The 17439-nt window shown below is 38.7% G+C and overlaps 2 protein-coding genes across 4 annotated transcripts in view; one reads left to right on the forward strand and one right to left on the reverse strand.

Annotated features, from left to right (window-relative positions):
* Dcaf16 (DDB1 and CUL4 associated factor 16) overlaps positions 1-154 on the reverse strand; it is an 8544-nt gene extending 8390 nt beyond the window's left edge. The window contains exon 1 of the mRNA XM_013009181.1: positions 39-154. The gene's annotated coding sequence lies outside the window, so the exon portion shown is untranslated. The remainder of the gene's footprint in view (positions 1-38) is intronic.
* A 191-nt stretch (positions 155-345) lies between these two features.
* Positions 346-17439, forward strand: part of Ncapg (non-SMC condensin I complex, subunit G) — a 28571-nt gene continuing 11477 nt past the window's right edge. For all 3 annotated transcript variants that reach the window (XM_013009159.1, XM_013009158.1, XM_013009160.1), the window contains exons 1-12: positions 346-490; positions 1930-2133; positions 3108-3336; positions 5227-5372; positions 5628-5712; positions 7336-7528; positions 7969-8118; positions 8877-9017; positions 11011-11134; positions 12264-12347; positions 12650-12829; positions 14558-14668. In XM_013009159.1, coding sequence (XP_012864613.1) covers positions 380-490; positions 1930-2133; positions 3108-3336; positions 5227-5372; positions 5628-5712; positions 7336-7528; positions 7969-8118; positions 8877-9017; positions 11011-11134; positions 12264-12347; positions 12650-12829; positions 14558-14668 — 1758 coding nt within the window. In that variant the 5' untranslated portion in view covers positions 346-379. The remainder of the gene's footprint in view (positions 491-1929; positions 2134-3107; positions 3337-5226; positions 5373-5627; positions 5713-7335; positions 7529-7968; positions 8119-8876; positions 9018-11010; positions 11135-12263; positions 12348-12649; positions 12830-14557; positions 14669-17439) is intronic.

Raw genomic sequence — 17439 nt, forward strand, 5'->3', positions numbered from 1 at the left:
GCGGAGACTGACGCCCGCGGCGGACTCCCGGCTCTCACCGTGGAGGATCTTTTCAGCCTCCCCGCCTCACGCCCCGGCGCACGGCAGGGCCCCACGGGGCGGCCCCAGCTCCGTCGGCTCCCGAAGGTCGCGCGGCTGCTCCGCTCCGTCTCCCTGACGACGCGACTTCCGGCGAGGGCGACGCTCACCCCGCCCCTCTCAGAAACTACCCGGAAACCTGGCGAACGCGCCTGTGAGCGCACGCGCGGGGTTGGATCGTGGGTGGACCCCGCTCTCGCGGTAGTCTCGCGAGATGTCATCGTCCCGCGGGACTTTTTTGAACGCTCTGGCGGTAACCACGCCCCCGGCCGCGCTGCGGGGCTTCGGTCGTTCCGCCGCCATGGGAGCCGAGAAGAGGATGCTGCCCATCAAGGAGGCTTTTCAGCTGGCGCAGCAGCCGCACCAGAACCAGGCGAAGCTGGTGGTGGCTCTGAGCCGCACTTACGGCAAGGTAAACGCTGCCCTCCCCGCGGCCTCGCCTCGGCGCCCCGCTCCTCCGCCGGCCGTCCCGGGCCTCTCGGCGTGTGCGTGTGTGCGCGTGTGCGTGTGTGCGCGTGTGCGTGCGTGTGTGCGTGCGCCTATGCCTATGTGGCTGTCCTGGGACTTGAACTCAGATCCCCGATGCTGTCCCTGAGTGTGTGTGGGTGAGGGGGGGAGGCGGTCCTGGGATTTGAACTCAGATCCCTGATGCTGTCCCTGAGTATGTGTAGGGGTGGTCCTGGGACTTGAACTCAGATCCCTGATGCTGTCCGTGAGTGTGTGTGTGTGGGGGGGGCGGTCCTGGGACTTGAACTCAGATCCCGGATGCTGTCCCTGAGTATGTGGGGGGCGGGGGCGGTCCTGGGACTTGAACTCAGATCCTGCCCTGAGTTTTGGTGCTTGAGGCTGGCCACTCTACTACTTATGGCTTCTTGGTGATTAAGTTGGAGAAAAGGGTCTCACGGACTTTTTTGCCCGGGCTGGTTTCGTACTCCGATCCTCAGATCGCAGCCTTCTAAGTAGCTAGGATTACGGGAGTGAGCCACTGACACCCAGACCTCCTGGTTTTTATGACCACTCGGCCTTTTCTCCTTGTTCGTGGTTGACACTTGATTCAGAGTGAAGTGAGCTTTACCGTTCTCAGGAGACTTGCCCAAGGTCTCCAGAGCCCAGGTGAACGACCGGATCACCAGCCACACGGGGTTCCTCCTTTGCTTTTCTGCACTAATGCTACCCATCCCTGGGGCTCCCAGCGGGTGTGGACAGTTAATCCTTAGTCCACAGATTATATCCTGAAGGGATCTCTGCTTACAACAGAAAAGCCCACCTTCCAGTTACATTCCTGAATCAGTTGAATCCAGTTACCCAATGTCAAATTAATCTTTAGGCTCCTACCCTTCCTGAGCGTGTAGATACTGTGTAATTGGGGGAGGGGAGGGGATGTATTAATTTAAAAGCCAAGAGAAATTGACTACGCTGCATTATACTCATAAATTGTCATGTTGAATTGAAATCCCTTTACATGGCTATTTCAAGATAGTAAATTTTTAGTAAATTGTTAAGTAAATATAGCAAAGCTTGGAGGATACAGGGAGATGGGAAAGGTATACCAAAAGTAGTTTGGGGGCAGTAGGCCTACGAAACTGGTAATATATTGAGAATTGCAGGGTTTTGAAAACAAATCATTCTGCTGTTAAAATTGATGTTGTTTACTCTCTGGGAGGTGCAGATTGTAAACTGGAGTGAAGTTTGTGTAGTTTTATCCTTCTTGCTAGTTAGGATAATTGAGACTTTACTACAGATTTTAGGTTGCTAGGCCTTTTTCTGCCCAGTGTTTTCAGCAGTATTAAGGGAATGTTGGGAATGGATTTTAATCAGTGTAGTTTATGAGGAGTTTCTTTTGCCTTTCAGGTGGATAATAAAACAGTTTTTCATGAAGAGTTTGTTCATTACCTGAAATATGCCATGGTGGTCTATAAACGTGAACCAGCTGTGGAGCGTGTGATAGAATTTGCAGCCAAGTTTGTCACTTCATTTCACCAATTGGATACCAACAATGATGAAGAAGAGGAAGATGATGGCATTTTAAATTATTTGTTTACTTTCCTGTTAAAGGTAAAAGCTAGGATTTTGAGAATGTATTGTAGAAAACTTTGCCACAGAGATTGTGTATTTTAGACAATAAAATATCTTGCGATGGGGGAAAAATCTGTAAACAAGTCTCTTATAGGAAATCTTAACTGCCATTAAGATTAAAAAGACTGTGCTTTTAAACAATAGCTATCATTAAAATTTTAGTGATCTGTTTAAATAATTTGTCATAGGTGTTTGCTTTAAGTGAGTTTTCTTTTTTCTCTTTTTTAAAAAAGTTAGCTTATTTATATAAGTTATGCAGGGGGGGGATTTCACTGTTTTATTTTCATACATTTAGAATATATTGCATCAATCTCTCTCCCTGTATCACACTTCCTTTCCCTCTTCCCTCACTTTCCCAGAACAATATCAACAGGTTTTACAGTATTTTCATAGTTTCAAGTGAGCTATTTGGACTATATCCATCCTCTTTCATCCTCCTTGTTAACTCAGCCCCTTCCGCTAGTACCCTCCTCAGAGCCTATTTTTCCCTCCTTTCCTTTAAATGAGTTTTCTGTTTTAGAAGTAAAATATGGCTGGGCACCAGTGGCTCATGCCTGTAATCCTAGCTATTCAGGAGGCTGAGATCTGAGGATTGCCATTTGAAGCCTGCTGGGCCAAGAAAGTCCATGAGATTCCTAACCACCAAAAAAGCTGGAAGTAGAGCTGTGGCTCAAATGGCAGAACACTAGCCTTGAGCAAAAAAGCTCAGTGACATTGCCTAGGCCCTATGTTTAATCTCCAGGACCAGCACCAAATACAAAAAAAATGAAGTATGAATTTGTACAAAGAGTGTACTTTTTTTTTTCCAGACTAAGGCTGTGTAAAAATTTGTATAAACATTGTAATGTCTCTGCAAGTGTGGATCACTTGTCACTTTTTGATTATTTAGGAATGGTCTTGATTATTTAGGAATGATGTGTAATTAGGAATAACATTTGCTTTGTTTTGTGTAGTCTCATGAAGCAAACAGCAACGCGGTCAGGTTTAGAGTATGCCAACTCATAAACAAGCTTCTGGGAAGTATGCCAGAAAATGCCCAGATCGATGATGATTTGTTTGATAAAATTATGGAAGCTATGCTTATTAGATCGAAAGATAAGATTCCAAATGTGAGAATACAGGCAGTTTTGGCTCTTTCTCGACTCCAGGATCCCAAGGATGATGAGTGCCCAGTGGTTAACGGTATGTGTGGTGTTCCAATCATTGTTTCAGTCTTGGTTTTGTTAATTCCTCCTCAGAAGTTGTTATTAACTTTATATATATGTGTGTGTATATATATATATATATATATATATGTGTGTTTTGTGTGTATATGTGTATATATATATACATACATATATTTAAGGTAGAACAATACTCACATTACAACTTCCTAATAAAAACAAATTATTATCAGTACTTCTGAGGTCTGCTTTGGTTCTCTCTCTCTTTTTCTCTCTCTCTGTCTCACTCAGAGGTAAATATAATCAATACTGGGTTAATTCTCTTTTTTCTTAAGTTTTAATTACGTTCCCTAATCACACATCCATCTAAATGTTAATGTTTTGCCTATAATTTCATGTGAATCATACTATATCTTCCTGACTTTTTCTCAAAAAAGTTTCTAGTTCTAGCATTCATCCATAGTTTTTGCTGTTATCTCATTGTTATATGGTATTAACTGTTTACCATTATTGCTATCATTATATTAGTACTATATTTTGGCAGTTTTTGAACGTAGGGCTTTGCCCTAGCTAGCTTGATTTTCTATGAGGTTGAGGCAGCCCTTTTTTGCTGTAGTTATTTTTCAAATAGTGTCTTTTTAACCCAGCTTTTCTGAGCCTATAATATTCATACCTGTGTTTTCCTGCATAGTTGAGATCACAGGCATGTACCATCACATCCAGCTCATTGGTACTGATGAGTTCTCAGCTGGTTTTGAACCATGATCCCCAAGATCTCCACATCCCAAGTATCTAGGATTACAGAAATAAACTTAGTTTTCCCAGCCAACAGTCTATTGTTTTTAAAATTAAAAGGCTCTCTAGTTATATCTAGATAATTTGCTTTGAAAAATAGTGTTTGGAATTTTCTTGGTGCACAAGTTAAATGACTTTTGTAGGATTTTGCTTAAATGTAGAATTGTTATGTATATAGGGCTTTGCCTTTATTAGATTAGGTACAGGTAAATCTACAGAGTGATTTATCAATTAAAATTAGTAAGAGGTGATAACATTGTTCATTGGTTCCTATCCTTTCCTGTGTTTAATATGACTGCTTCTAGAATCTGATGGTATACACAGTACATCCCAGGGTTACCTTTCTTCTCATTTATTTGGCAGCAGGTTATATAGTCATCATACCTTGCTTAAGGAATGAGTATACACTTTGAGAAATATGTCATTAGGTAATTTTTGTTCTGGGAACATCACAGAGTGTACTTGGACAACTATGATGGATGATACAAGGTATCACCTTCAGTATAACTCTTTGGTGAAATCATGAGATGTATGAGGCTCTCAGAAAGAGGCTTTGAGTACAAACTTTCTCTTCCCCAAATCGAAATAATAGATCCTTATAAATATAACAGATCTGGAGAAAATAAACGTTCTCAGCTGGGTACTGGCCAGTAGCTTATACCTGTAATCCTAGTTACTGAGGGGGCTAAGATCTGAGGACCACAATTCAAAGCCTGCCCAGGCAGTACAGTCCATGAGACTTACCTATAATTAATCACCAAAAAATGTTGGAAGTGGAGCTGTGGCTCAAGTGCTAGAACACTCAGCACCCAGGCCCTGAGTTCAAGCCCCAGGACAGCACCAAAAGAATAAAAGTAAATAAAAAATAAAAGTTTCTTGTGACTTTCAAGGTTGTTACAGTTTTAGTCTTCCTTTCTGGTCAATTTACTGATACTTTATTTTGTTCTTGAAAGGGAACTTGGTAGAAAAAATTTTGATTCGAAGGCAGATGTGTAAGACTAGAAGTATCTTGTCTTTATTATTTTGAAACATCAAAAAATGCCAGAATATGAGTTATTTTATGACTATTGTTAAGGTATTTCTGTGGTATTAAACTGTATTACTTTACTTTTAGCATATACTACTTTGATTGAAAATGATTTGAATCCAGAAGTTAGGAGGGCAGTGTTATCATGTATCGCACCATCAGCCAAGACTTTGTCAAAGATTGTAGAGCGCACCAAAGATGTGAAAGAGGCTGTCAGGAAGTTGGCTTATCAGGTATGAAAGTCCAGTTACTTATATAGCCATGTTTTCTTAAGGTACTTGTGAAAATTACTTAGCACAAAGTGATTTGTGCAATGTAGATTGTTTGGAGATAGTAGGTAATTTAGATAGAATTCTATTGTATTAAATATGTTTACAGAAAATTTTTTGGAGACTCTAGTTAACTTTCTAAGATGATTGCTATGTTACTAAGTAAGAATTCTATACATTGAGTTGAGGTAAATGACCCCATTTCATTGTCTTTTTAAGGTTTTAGCTGAAAAAGTTCATATGAGAGCGATGTCCATTGCTCAGAGAGTAATGCTCCTTCAACAGGGTCTCAATGACAGATCAGGTAAAGTAGATTTTTTTTTTTTTTTTTTTGGCCAGTCCTGGGGCTTGAATTCAGGGCCTAGCCATTGTCCTTGAGTTTCTTTTGCTAAAGGCTAGTACTCTAGCACTTGTGCCACAGCACCACTTCTGGCTTTTTCTGTATATGTGGTATTAAGGAACCAAACCCAGGGCTTCATGCATGCTAGGTAAGCACTCTACCACCACATTCCCAGCCCTAAGGTAGACTTTTGAAGTCAGACTTAATAAGGTTTAGGAAACAGTATCATACCATAAATAAGACTGAGTAAGGCTATCATTCCCATAAACTTGATAAAATTTGTCTTGGTGTATAACATATAAAAATATTTCATTTGGTTAAAGGTCTTGGTTATCTTTTTTTTTTTTTTGTCTGTGTGAGGCTTGAACTCTGGACCTGGGCACTATCCCTTAGCTCTTCAGCTCAAGGCTAGTGCTCTACCACTTGAGCCACAGCACCACTTCTGGCTTTTTCTGCTTACGTGGTGCTGAGGAATCAAACCCAGGGCTTCATGCATGCAAGGCAAGCATTCTACCGCTGAACCACCTTCCCAGCCCCGGTCTTGGTTATCTTCAAGGAATAGGAATTCTTTCAGCCTGCCGGTGTTTGATGGAGAGGAGCTGTTCTTAATCCTGTAGAGTGAGTTAATGTCAGAAGTAAGACCATCTCTTTTAGCCTTTTTTCTTCCTTAAAAACAAAAATACTAGTCAGTTGCCAGTGGTGCCCTCCTATAATCTTAGTTATACTCAGGAGGCTGAGATCTGAGGATCACAATTCAAAACCAGCCCCTGCAGGAAAGTTTGTGAGATTTTAATCTCTAGTTAAACCACCCAAAAAGCTGAAAGTGGAGCTGTGCCTCAAGTGGTAGAGCACTAGCCTTGAGCAGAAATTGCTCAGGGTTAGTGCCCAGGCCCTAAGTTCAAGCCCAATGACTAACACCAAAAACAAACAAAAACTATCCTTGTGTGTATGTACCTTAACATAAATGTTTTCTGGGCATCAGAAATAAGAAGTGTGAGACCAGTATAATCTTCTGATGCCCTTTTCTGTTAAACTAGAGAATCTTCATGTAGTAATGATGTTTTTTCAAGTTGTATCTTCCATGAAAGGCAAAGATGGCTCATTTTGCTGTAGTAAGAAGAAAAAGAAAAAAGATAACTTGAGTTTGAAACTCTAATGACTGGGATGGTCTGAAGGGCTAAGAATAACATCTGTTCAGTGATAGCTGTTTGCTGTAATTTACTACTGTAAATAGCATTCTTACAATAGTGAAGTCAGGCAACAAGTGAGATAAATACTATGTATTCTGATGCCCATTAAGCCCAGGCAGGAGGGAATGCAGATTTTTTTGTAGACTGGTAGAGATTAGGCATTTAGTACTGAACCTGATCCATTTATGTTTGGAAGTAAGCATCATCAGGACTTGTAGTGTTGTTTCTTTGTGGTTTTATTACCTTTAGTGTGCTTTGTTCTCACTGTAATCTCTATTTGTATTATAAGTTTCAACGTTATATTAACATTGATCTAATAAAATTAGAACAGATGAAATATAGGAAATAACAGCTAGGGGGAGCTTTTGTTTATGTATTTGCAAATGACTCTCCACAGATGCTGTGAAGCAAGCCATGCAGAAGCATCTTCTCCAAGGCTGGTTACGCTTCACTGAAGGAAATATCTTGGAGCTGCTTCATAGGTTGGATGTAGAAAATTCTTCTGAAGTGGCAGTCTCTGTTCTCAATGCTTTATTTGTAGTGACTCCTCTCACTGAACTTGTGGAGATCTGTAAAAATAATGATGACAGGTACATAAAGGGTTCATTATTGGAATTTTACTGCTGATGACTTCCAATTAAAATCAGTTTTTCCTTCAGCTTACATCAGAACCTCTGATCTGACCCTTTTCCCTTGTGTTTCTCACCTTGGTATAAGAACTTGGTACTTTATCATACATTGTCTACATTAGTTGTATTCTCTCCCTTTCCCCTTTTGATTTCTACAGTAGCCTGCTGTGAGAAAAACATGTGCCCTTACTGTGTTTGATCATTTGAATTTTTCCCTTTTTTCTCTTCTTTTGGTTTTAAGTAGTTTCCTTTTTTTTCCTTCCCACTCCCTTTTGTGTAGCTAATGGCTATAATTAAAACACTGGTATTTCTAAATCAAATGTGCTCATTTTCATTCTTGTTCCCCTTTTTAACGGGATATAAGATCATGTTTTCTCTTATTCTCTTCCTCTTAAACGAAGGAAATTGATCCCTGTGGAAACATTAACTCCTGAAATTGCTTTATATTGGCGTGCCCTCTGCGATTACTTGAAATCAAAAGGAGATGAAGGCGAAGAGTTTTTAGAGCAGATCTTGCCAGAGACTGTAGTATATGCAGAGTATTTACTGAGGTACTTTTTCTCTTCTGTTTTCACTACTTGCCATGTGCGTTGGTCTCTCAGGCCTCTTGTTCATGGTCATGCCCAGTTGGAAATTATTTACAGCCACTGTTGGTGCAGATGGTGCACTGAGTGTTCCTAAAGGATCCTGTGGTGCTTACAGTGCCCAAAAGCACTAAGTCAGTGCTTCCGTCAGTGTGCGTATGCTAGTTCCCTCATTTCTCCATCAACTTGATAATGTTGATGTGCTACTCTTTGAAATTTGTTGAACTGTTTCTGTGTGCCAAGTAGTAAGTGTTTTAGGTTCCTGGCTGATCATACCAGCCCTGTCACAGTGACTCACCCTGCCATGCTAGTACTCAAGCAGCAGAACACAATGTGTAAATTAGTAGTAGTACTATCATTTCAAAGAAAAGAATGATCATGATTTGCCATGAGTAAAGATTAGACCTTTATGACTAATTGGATTTTTAGACAAGAAATGCAGAGTTTGGAAGACTGTAAGACACATTGACACATTGAAATAGTCATACATTTCAGAGATAAGTAAAGGATCTTTTGAATATTTTCAAGAGAAAACTTGAATTATTAATATAAGTACAATTTCTAAATATTTGCTAAAGTTTACTACAATTTTACCAACTTATTACAAGATATAAATATGTAGTATTTGGACTAATATAAACTGAAGAAGACCCTTTTCTGATTGGTGGGAATTAACTCTTGTTATTTGATAACACATTCTACTTTATTAATTCCGTTTGTTTTAGTTATATCCAGAGCATTCCAGCAGTTGACGAAGAACAGAGAAATGATTTTTCATATATTGGAAACTTAATGACAAGGGAGTTCATTGGTCAGCAGTTGATTCTAATGATCAAGTCTTTGGATACTAGTGAAGAAGGAGGACGGTATGTCTAAATGTTAACGCTTGTTCTAATTTATTCTTTAGTCTTAAAAATACAGTCTTGCTACAGTGCAGTTAAATGGATTTACTGTAACATTCTAAAGTGCTTCTGCTTCCTTCTTTTATAGTGTACACACACACACACACACAATCATATGTCACTTAATGACAGGTCATGGGTTGAGGAATCCTAGAAATGTGTTGTTAGGTGATTTTGCTGGTGTGTATGCATTCACAAGCCTAGATAGGGTGGGCCAGGTTGTGACTTCTTGGTACAATCAAGAGATTATAAACATGAACTGAGACTGCTGCCAAGGTATTATGCTTTTTTTTTTGTAATAAACTTTAATAAGTAGAAGTAGTATATTCTAAAGATAAAGAGTATAGCGCCAAGTGCACTTGTATCCTATCTATAATTTTGGGAGGTAGAGATAGGGAAGAATGCAGTTCAAGAACAGCTTAGACAAAATGTTCCAAAGACCTCATCTCAACAGATGAACTTAGGCAAGATGGTGCCCATCTGTCATCCCAGCAGAAATAGTTTGCCAGGCTGGCCTAGACAAAATGTGAAACCTTGTTGTAAAAATAGAGCAACTAGGTCCAGGTGCTGGTGGCTCACATTGCAATCCTAGCTATTTGGGCGGCTGAGATTGGATCATGGTTTGAAGCCAGCGCAGGCAGGAAAGTTTGAGAGATCTCTTCTCAGCAAAAGGGCTGGATGCAGAGGCTGGGCCCATTCTCCTCACTATGATGTGACTGATGCCTAGGGAGGAAGTGTGACCATAGTTCAAAAGTAACCACTGAGGTGTAGCTCATGGTAAAAGTGGCTGCCTAAGAAGCACAGAGCCCTTAGTTACTGCCAAAGAAAAGAAAAACCAGAGCACACAGGGCTGGTGATGTAGCTCAAGTATTAGAATACCTGCCTAGCAATTATGAAGCTCTGAGTGAAAAGCCCCAGTACTGTTCCCTACTCGCCCCACAGAAAAAGAGTATCACATAAAGCAATAGCAGTCGTTTATCATTATTAAGTACTGTGACTTAGTGTATATGCTTTGCTTTGATAGGTATGGCAATGCAGTAGGTTTGTTTTATACCTGTATCACCAGAGTAATGCATCGAACTTCAACATCTCTATGGCTATGGTGTCTTAGGTCCATAATATTCTCATAGGACCAGTGTTATGTGCAGCCTGTCATTGACTGAAATGTAATTTTTTGTTTCTGAGACCAGGTCTTGCCCTATAGCCCAGGCGAACCTGGAACTTAGACTGTAGCCCAGGCTGCCTTTCAAATCAGCTGTCTGGCCTTAGCCTCCCGAGTACTGGGATTATAGGTGTAACACTATTATGCTAGGCTACCTGAAGAATTCTATGGCACATGATGGTATTTGTGTGTTTATACATAGACACATAATCGTAGTACAATTTCTTCACAATAAATGGATAGTATTAGTGTTTTTCTTAAAAATCTCTTATTTCAGAGAAGCCAAGTAATACTACTGTTGGTTGATTCTTCTCTGTTATTTTGTTGTTTTTTCATGTTGATTTACTAAAGATCAGAGGGTATAATATATACTTTTTTTAAAAACAAAATTAATTGTTTGCTCCAAGACTATACAGAGGGCTGAGTGCTGGTGGCTCATACCTGTAATTCTGTCTACTCAGGAGGTTAAAATCTGAGGATCATGGGAAAGCTAGAAGACAGAAAAGCCTGTGAGATTCTTATCTCCAATTAACTACCCCAAAAGCTGGAAGTGTAGCTGTGTCTAAAGTGGTAGAGTGCTACTGAGCAAAGCTCAGGGACAACCCTAGGACCATACACACACAAAACTCTGTACTGTAGGGATTTTTCTACTTGTAGTGACACACAAATATGAGACATAAGGAAACAAATTAAAAGAACCCAAGACAAAAGTCTATAGAGTAAGAGAAATGTTAGAGGTGGAATGTATGTGTGCAGAGTGATATTAAATAAGTTAAAGGCTTTTTTTGCCCACAGGAAACGGCTGGTGGCTATTTTGCAGGAGACTCTGACGCTACCCACAACGCCAATATCCCTGGTTTCTCTGCTTGTTGAAAGGTTACTCCACATCATCACAGATGACAGTAAGAGGACACAGATTGTAAGTGCTTTTCCTCCTTGAGAAAGATAGGAGGTGTATGACATTTGTAAACCAGATACCTCTCTCTGTGGGGTATGTGTGTACACATACATTTAAAAAGTGTTTTCCTTCTCACATGTGCCTACAAACAGGTCTATACCAGGTGTCTACAACCTGATGTGGAAGGAGTGACCGGTAGGATAGAGGTTTGCCCATGAGACTCTGGGCGCTGTGTGCCGAGAGCTGGTTTATGTCTCATTCTGTCTGCATTGACTTCTGATAAGTTATTTAGCCTTTTGTATTCATCTGCGAAGGAACAATGAGCTACCTTTTGTTTTTCAGTAAGATGATGTTCATAAACTGTTCGTAAATACAGAAATAAATTGTAACCACTATGCTATGTCAAGTGTTTCCCCACCACCACCACCCCCCTCCCCAGTTAGATAAAAGAGAGATCTGTATTGTTCTTTCATAAAAACATGATGTGATATTTTATAGGTTAAGTCAGAAGTTATTCTAACTGCTCCTTATATGAACATGTTTTATGTATATCTTTTCCTGAACACTTCCCACATAGTGCTTGTCCAGTAACTGCTTAGGTATTTTCATATGAGAGGGACCCTTGAAACATCCCTTCTTAGAAGCCTGTGAAAGGCCTTACTTTGTCATTAGGTATATATTATGCGCCCAAAGGAAAAAATACAAAAATATATATATTTAAACTTGTATAGAACTGAACAAGAGGAATTGAAAGTGGTAGGTATAAGGGTTGTTGAAAGGAGACTGCCACATAGTTCAGGCAGGAGTGAGTTTATTAGAAGAGCCAAACTGTAGACCATATGCAGAGAATTTTAGATTATAACAGCTAATCTTAGGTAGCATAATTTTTTTCAAGTTTTCTAACATTATATGAGGGATAATTTATCTTCAGCAAATACGTACCTACTCACCTTCCTTTCAAATAATTTCACTTTCTAGTGAGATGCATTGTTCAGTTTTGGTTCTAAAGTCTTGCAAACAGATTATGTGCTTTTACCTGTTATTTTTCTCTGGTTTTCAGTAGATGGCAGATACGGCTTGGTGTTTTCTATAGCACTTTTTTGTTATTTGTTGATATAATCTGTTAAAGCTTTGTAATTTTGCTTACCAGGTTACAGAAATTATTTCAGAGATTCGTGCACCCATTGTTACTATTAATGTTAATCCATCTGATACAAGAAAAAAAGAACTCAAGGTATGTTTCTTCTATATTAAAGAAAGGCTTTGGTAATATAGCTGTATAATCTGTTTCTTATTGTGTGGTTTAACAAAATCAGATTATCAAGTAAATATTATATAAAGGTCTATAAAATGTTACTGAATTATGTTACTCTTCAAGGGTGACTGATCCCTGTTGCTGGACGATTGAAATTTTGTCTTATGTTTGATCCCTAAATTCTAGGTCATTGAGGTAGTAATACTCTTGACTTTGCTACAGATTTTCATGTTAGTAATTTTTGTCTGGTGTTGATATGATTAATTTGTATTTTTCCTTAGGTGGCTGAAATAAAAGTTAAACTTATTGAAGCGAAAGAAGCTTTGGAAAATTGTATTACCTTACAAGATTTTGATCAGGCATCAAAATTAAAAGAAGAAATAAGAGCACTGGAAAATGCCAAAGTAGAGCTGTTGAAAGAAACAGAACAACTTGAAATTAAAGAAGTCCACACAGAGAAGGTAGAATCATATTTTTCATACTAAATCTCAACTGTTACTATCTTAACTGAATCTTGCTTTCTGTAACTCAAAAAACTGAAAATCTATTCACTTTGGAGACTGTGACAGCAATATGAATTAAATATTTTTAAAAAATTTATTTCTCCTGTTTCTATTTTTGGACTTTGAAAAGGACCTTAATGTATTTTGAGTATCGTAGCTACTACTATTTGTTCCCTTATCTTGCCAGTCCCTGGAATTTGAAGTCTTTTTTTCGATGTGAGGGAAACTAGTTTTCTAGTGGTTCCCTTCTGAATTTATTTGTGTATTTACCTTTAATAGTTAAGCAAGGAAAATGCATCTCATTCCCTACCTTTCCACTGCTAGGAATTACATCTGTGGTAACCTTGGCATCATGGTTACTTGTGGTGTCTAGCAAAAGCTAAACATCCTTGTTATTTTTAATCAAATACTAATCTTGATACCTAGTAACACTTCACTCTAGTAGTCTTTTTTTTTGCTTAATAAATTAGTCTCTTAAACAGATTATTTCTTTCATTGCTTCTCTTAAAATAAATAGTTATCAATAATATATGTGCGTGAACACATGCACACACGCATGCACACATTTTGGCAGTGTGGGGATTTTTGCTCAGGGCTAAGTTCTGCAGGCTCTTGCAGGCTTTGCGCCTCTTGAGCCATTATGTTTCCTGCCCTTAGTTGCTTTGGTTACTTTTTAGAAAGAGTTTAGTGCGTTGGCCTGTTTTGATCTTGAACAGCCTCTGAAGTAGCTGGCATTGCAAGTGTGCACCACCATGCCTAATCTCAGTTAATATTGTTTGATTTGAGGATTGCTCACTAGAGTATTCTTGTAAAGCAAATGCTGAGCTGGGTGCCTGTAATCCTAGCTACTCAGGAGGCTGAGATCTGAGGATCATGATTCAAAGCCAGCCCAGGCAGGAAAGTCCGTGAGACTCTTATCTCTAATTAACCACCAGAAAACTGGAAGTGGCGCTGTAGCTCAAGTGGTAGAGCGCTTGCCTTGAGCAGAAGAGCTCAGGTACAGCGCCCAGGTGCAGAGTTCAAGCCCTACAACCAAAAGAAAAAAAGAAAATGCTGAATAAAATGTAGCCGTGGTGCTCACTAGATACTATATTGAAAACAAACTATATACAACTTGTGGGATAGGAGGGAAAAAGTGGGAGAGAGTAAAGGAAGGGGTGAAGTTGTCCAAAAAGAAATGTACTCAATACTTATGAAATGGTCACCCTTCTTTACATTACCTTATAATAAAGAAAAAGAAAAATTAAAAAAAAATACAGAATAGCAAAGTTTGCTATCTAACAGGGTTTCCTGAATTGTACTCTTAGCTTGTCTGGAAACCTCACCCCAACATGACAGTTTCTTAGTAAGAGTGACTGAATTTATTTTTATAACTGGTAGCTTCTTCTTCTTTTTTTTTTTTTTTTAACAAAATCTGTGGATCATTTCCATTGTGGACATTTTGAGTTGGAAGAGCCCATGAAATGACTAAGAGGAAGTATATTACAGTTGTTTTATGTATGAACCTGTAACTAAGAAAATGGCTGAGTCAGCACAGAGATGGGAAATCAGGTTCTGACTGATCAGATCCAAGGGGAGTATGTAGGGAGTTGTCATGCACCCTAAACAAGCCCTTAAAAAAATACATCTTTAAGTTCTGTGCAGAAGATGTTCTTACTGTTGCTGAATGTTTTGTCTTTATTTTAGAATGATGTGGAGACACTACAAAAGTGTCTTGTTCTGTGCTATGAACTGTTGAAGCAGATGTCCATTTCTACTGGGATCAGTGCGACCATGAATGGAATCATTGAATCTTTGGTATGTTGATGGCTTTATTCAGTTGAGGCTTCATTTTAGCCACATTCTGCTTCATGTTATAATCTGCTTATTAGGGTTCAACCGAATGAAAGTGTTATTATTTTGAACATCTGATGAATTACAAATGATAAAGTAGGTAGATACCTAGATTAGCTATTTCCTGTGTGGATTAAAATAAGATAGTCTGTGTAAAGGAGCTAGGACATAAGTTTTATCACTCAAAAAGATTTGAAAAATCATTTTACTAGAAATATGCAGAATATCTTTATCCTTGAGTAAGAGAATATTTTCTGTTACTGGAATAGTGCTGTATAAAAAGACTCAAGTTACATTGTGGCTCCTGTATAACTTTATTATGTTTTTATTTTAATTTTTTTTTGGCAGTACTGGGATTGGAATTCTGGACATCACTCTTGCTAGGCTTACCTTGAGCTACATCTTCAGCCCTTTTTGTTTTCATTGTTTTTTGAATAAAAGGATCTTGCTTTATACCTGGGGCAGCCTGGGCTATGATACTCCTATTTACACTTTCCGAGTAGCTTGGATGACAGATGAATATCACCATGCCCAGCTTTTTGTTGGCTGAAATGCAGATCTCACAATATTTTGCCCAGACTTTTCTTTAATTGTGATCCTCTGAATCTCAGCCTCCTAATTAGGATTGCAGATGTGACCTATCATTCTTGGTTATATTTAAAGGTCTTTTTTTTTTGGTCAGTCGTGGGGCTTGAACTCTGGGCTTGGGTGCTGTCCCTGCGCTCTTCAGCTCAAGGCGAGCCTTGAGCTTGAGCCACAACGCCACTTCTGGGTTTCTACTGGTTTATTGGAGATAAGAGTCTCACGGACTTTTCTGCCCAGGCTGGCTTTGAACCATGATCCTCAGGTCTCAGCCTCCTGAGTAGCTAGGATTACAGGCATACTGATGCCTGGCTTAAAGGTCTTTTAAAGTAACCTTCCTAGGTAATTCCTGACATTAGGATATAAGACTATGCAACTCTAGAATAGAATTTTCTGATAGAAAGATAATACAAGCCATATGTAACTTTAAGTCTACAGTAACTACATTTTAAAAAGTAGGAAGAAAAAAGGTAAAGTTAATTTTAATATATATATAATACATTACATATGCCCAAACATCTTTTCATTGAACATGCTAAATTATTATGATTTTATCATTTATTTAGTATTAAAATATGAAATAGCTTTTTATTGTTTTTATACTAAATTTTAGAAGACATCTCAAGACTAGTTATATTTCAGATGTTTAGTAACTGTGAGTAACTAGAGGCTAGAGTAATAATGCCATATTTTGCTGTTCATTTTTAAAAAAAATTTTTGAGATGAAGTTTCACTAAGTTATCAGGTTGGCCTGGGCTCCGGCAGATTTCCCATCTTAAAGTTATCAATAATAGGGACTTTTATTTTTGATACGGAATTTGAACTCTGGGCCTTGCACTTGATAGCAAACATTGTGTGTGTGTGTGTGTGTGTGTGTGTCTGGGCCTTGCACTTGATAGCAAACATTGTGTGTGTGTGCGTGTGTGTGTGTGTGTGTGTGTGTAATACTTAAGCTTGAACTCAGGATCTGGGTGCTGTCCTTCAGCTTTTTCACTCAAGGCTAGAATTCTACCACTTAAGACACAGCTACACTTCCAGCTTTTTAGTGGTTAATTGGAGATAAGAGTCTCATAGACTTTATCCTGCCCAGATTGGCTTCAAACTTTGATTCTTAGATCTTAGCCAGTATTGCAGGTGTGAACCAGTGGCACCGTGTCTCCAGCCTTTAGCTAGGACTTCTTTTACTTTGATGGTACTGTTCATTCACAGCTCATTCTGAATATACTCAGAGGATTATCTTCAAATTATTTAATTAGTGAGAAGTAGACAGTCTGAAATCTAATTTTTTGGGTTGTCATGAGTTTCTAAAGTCAGTAAAGAAAATCAGTTTGTAACTGAAACTTCTGGTTATACACTATATTATACTCAACTATTGGAATTTAGTCTTATTTTAGAGAAATCTATCTAGTGAAAAGTAATACTTTTAAAATTCTACTTGAACTACATGTCTGGTCATGTTTTAAGAGAATGGTGATACAATTAACTACATAATTGAAGAATGAAAGTATGAATCTCTCTCTCTCTCTCTCTCTCTCTCTCTCTGTCTCTATCGATCTCCTTTTAGCATTACATAGTCTTTCACGATGTTAAGAAAGGAAAGGACCCAAAATTGAATGATCATAATAGAGGAACATAAGTAAGATACTTGCATAAATGATTTATAGTAGTTATAAAGTTACTCTACTTTAAATAAAGTATCATAAAGTCTTCCTTTGTTTTTTTTGTTTTGTTTTTGTTTTTGGTGTCAGTCTTGCAGCTAGAACTCTCTGCCTGGACACTGTCCTTGATCTTCTTTTGCTCAAGGCTAGTGCTCTATCACTTCAGCCACAGCTCCACTTCCAGCTTTTTTGGTAGTTTTACTGGAGATAAGAGTCTAACAAAGTTAACTGTTCACACTGGCTTTGAACCATGATCCTTAGATCTCAGCCTCTTGAGTAGGTAGGATTACAGGTGTGAACAACTAGCTTTCAGCTGTATGAGAAACTCTTGAGGGAGCACATGTTTATTGAATGGTTATGCCATAGTAAATGCTGGGAACAAAGTATATACAAAATAACAATTGGTAAAGACAGCTGTTATTGAAACTTGATGAGGGAAACATACTTAAATAAAACACTTTTGCCATTGACACTTGCTGTGAAAAAGAGCTATTA

This window comes from Dipodomys ordii, unplaced genomic scaffold, assembly GCF_000151885.1.
Source record: "Dipodomys ordii isolate 6190 unplaced genomic scaffold, Dord_2.0 Scaffold8, whole genome shotgun sequence".
Classification (NCBI taxonomy): domain Eukaryota; kingdom Metazoa; phylum Chordata; class Mammalia; order Rodentia; family Heteromyidae; genus Dipodomys; species Dipodomys ordii.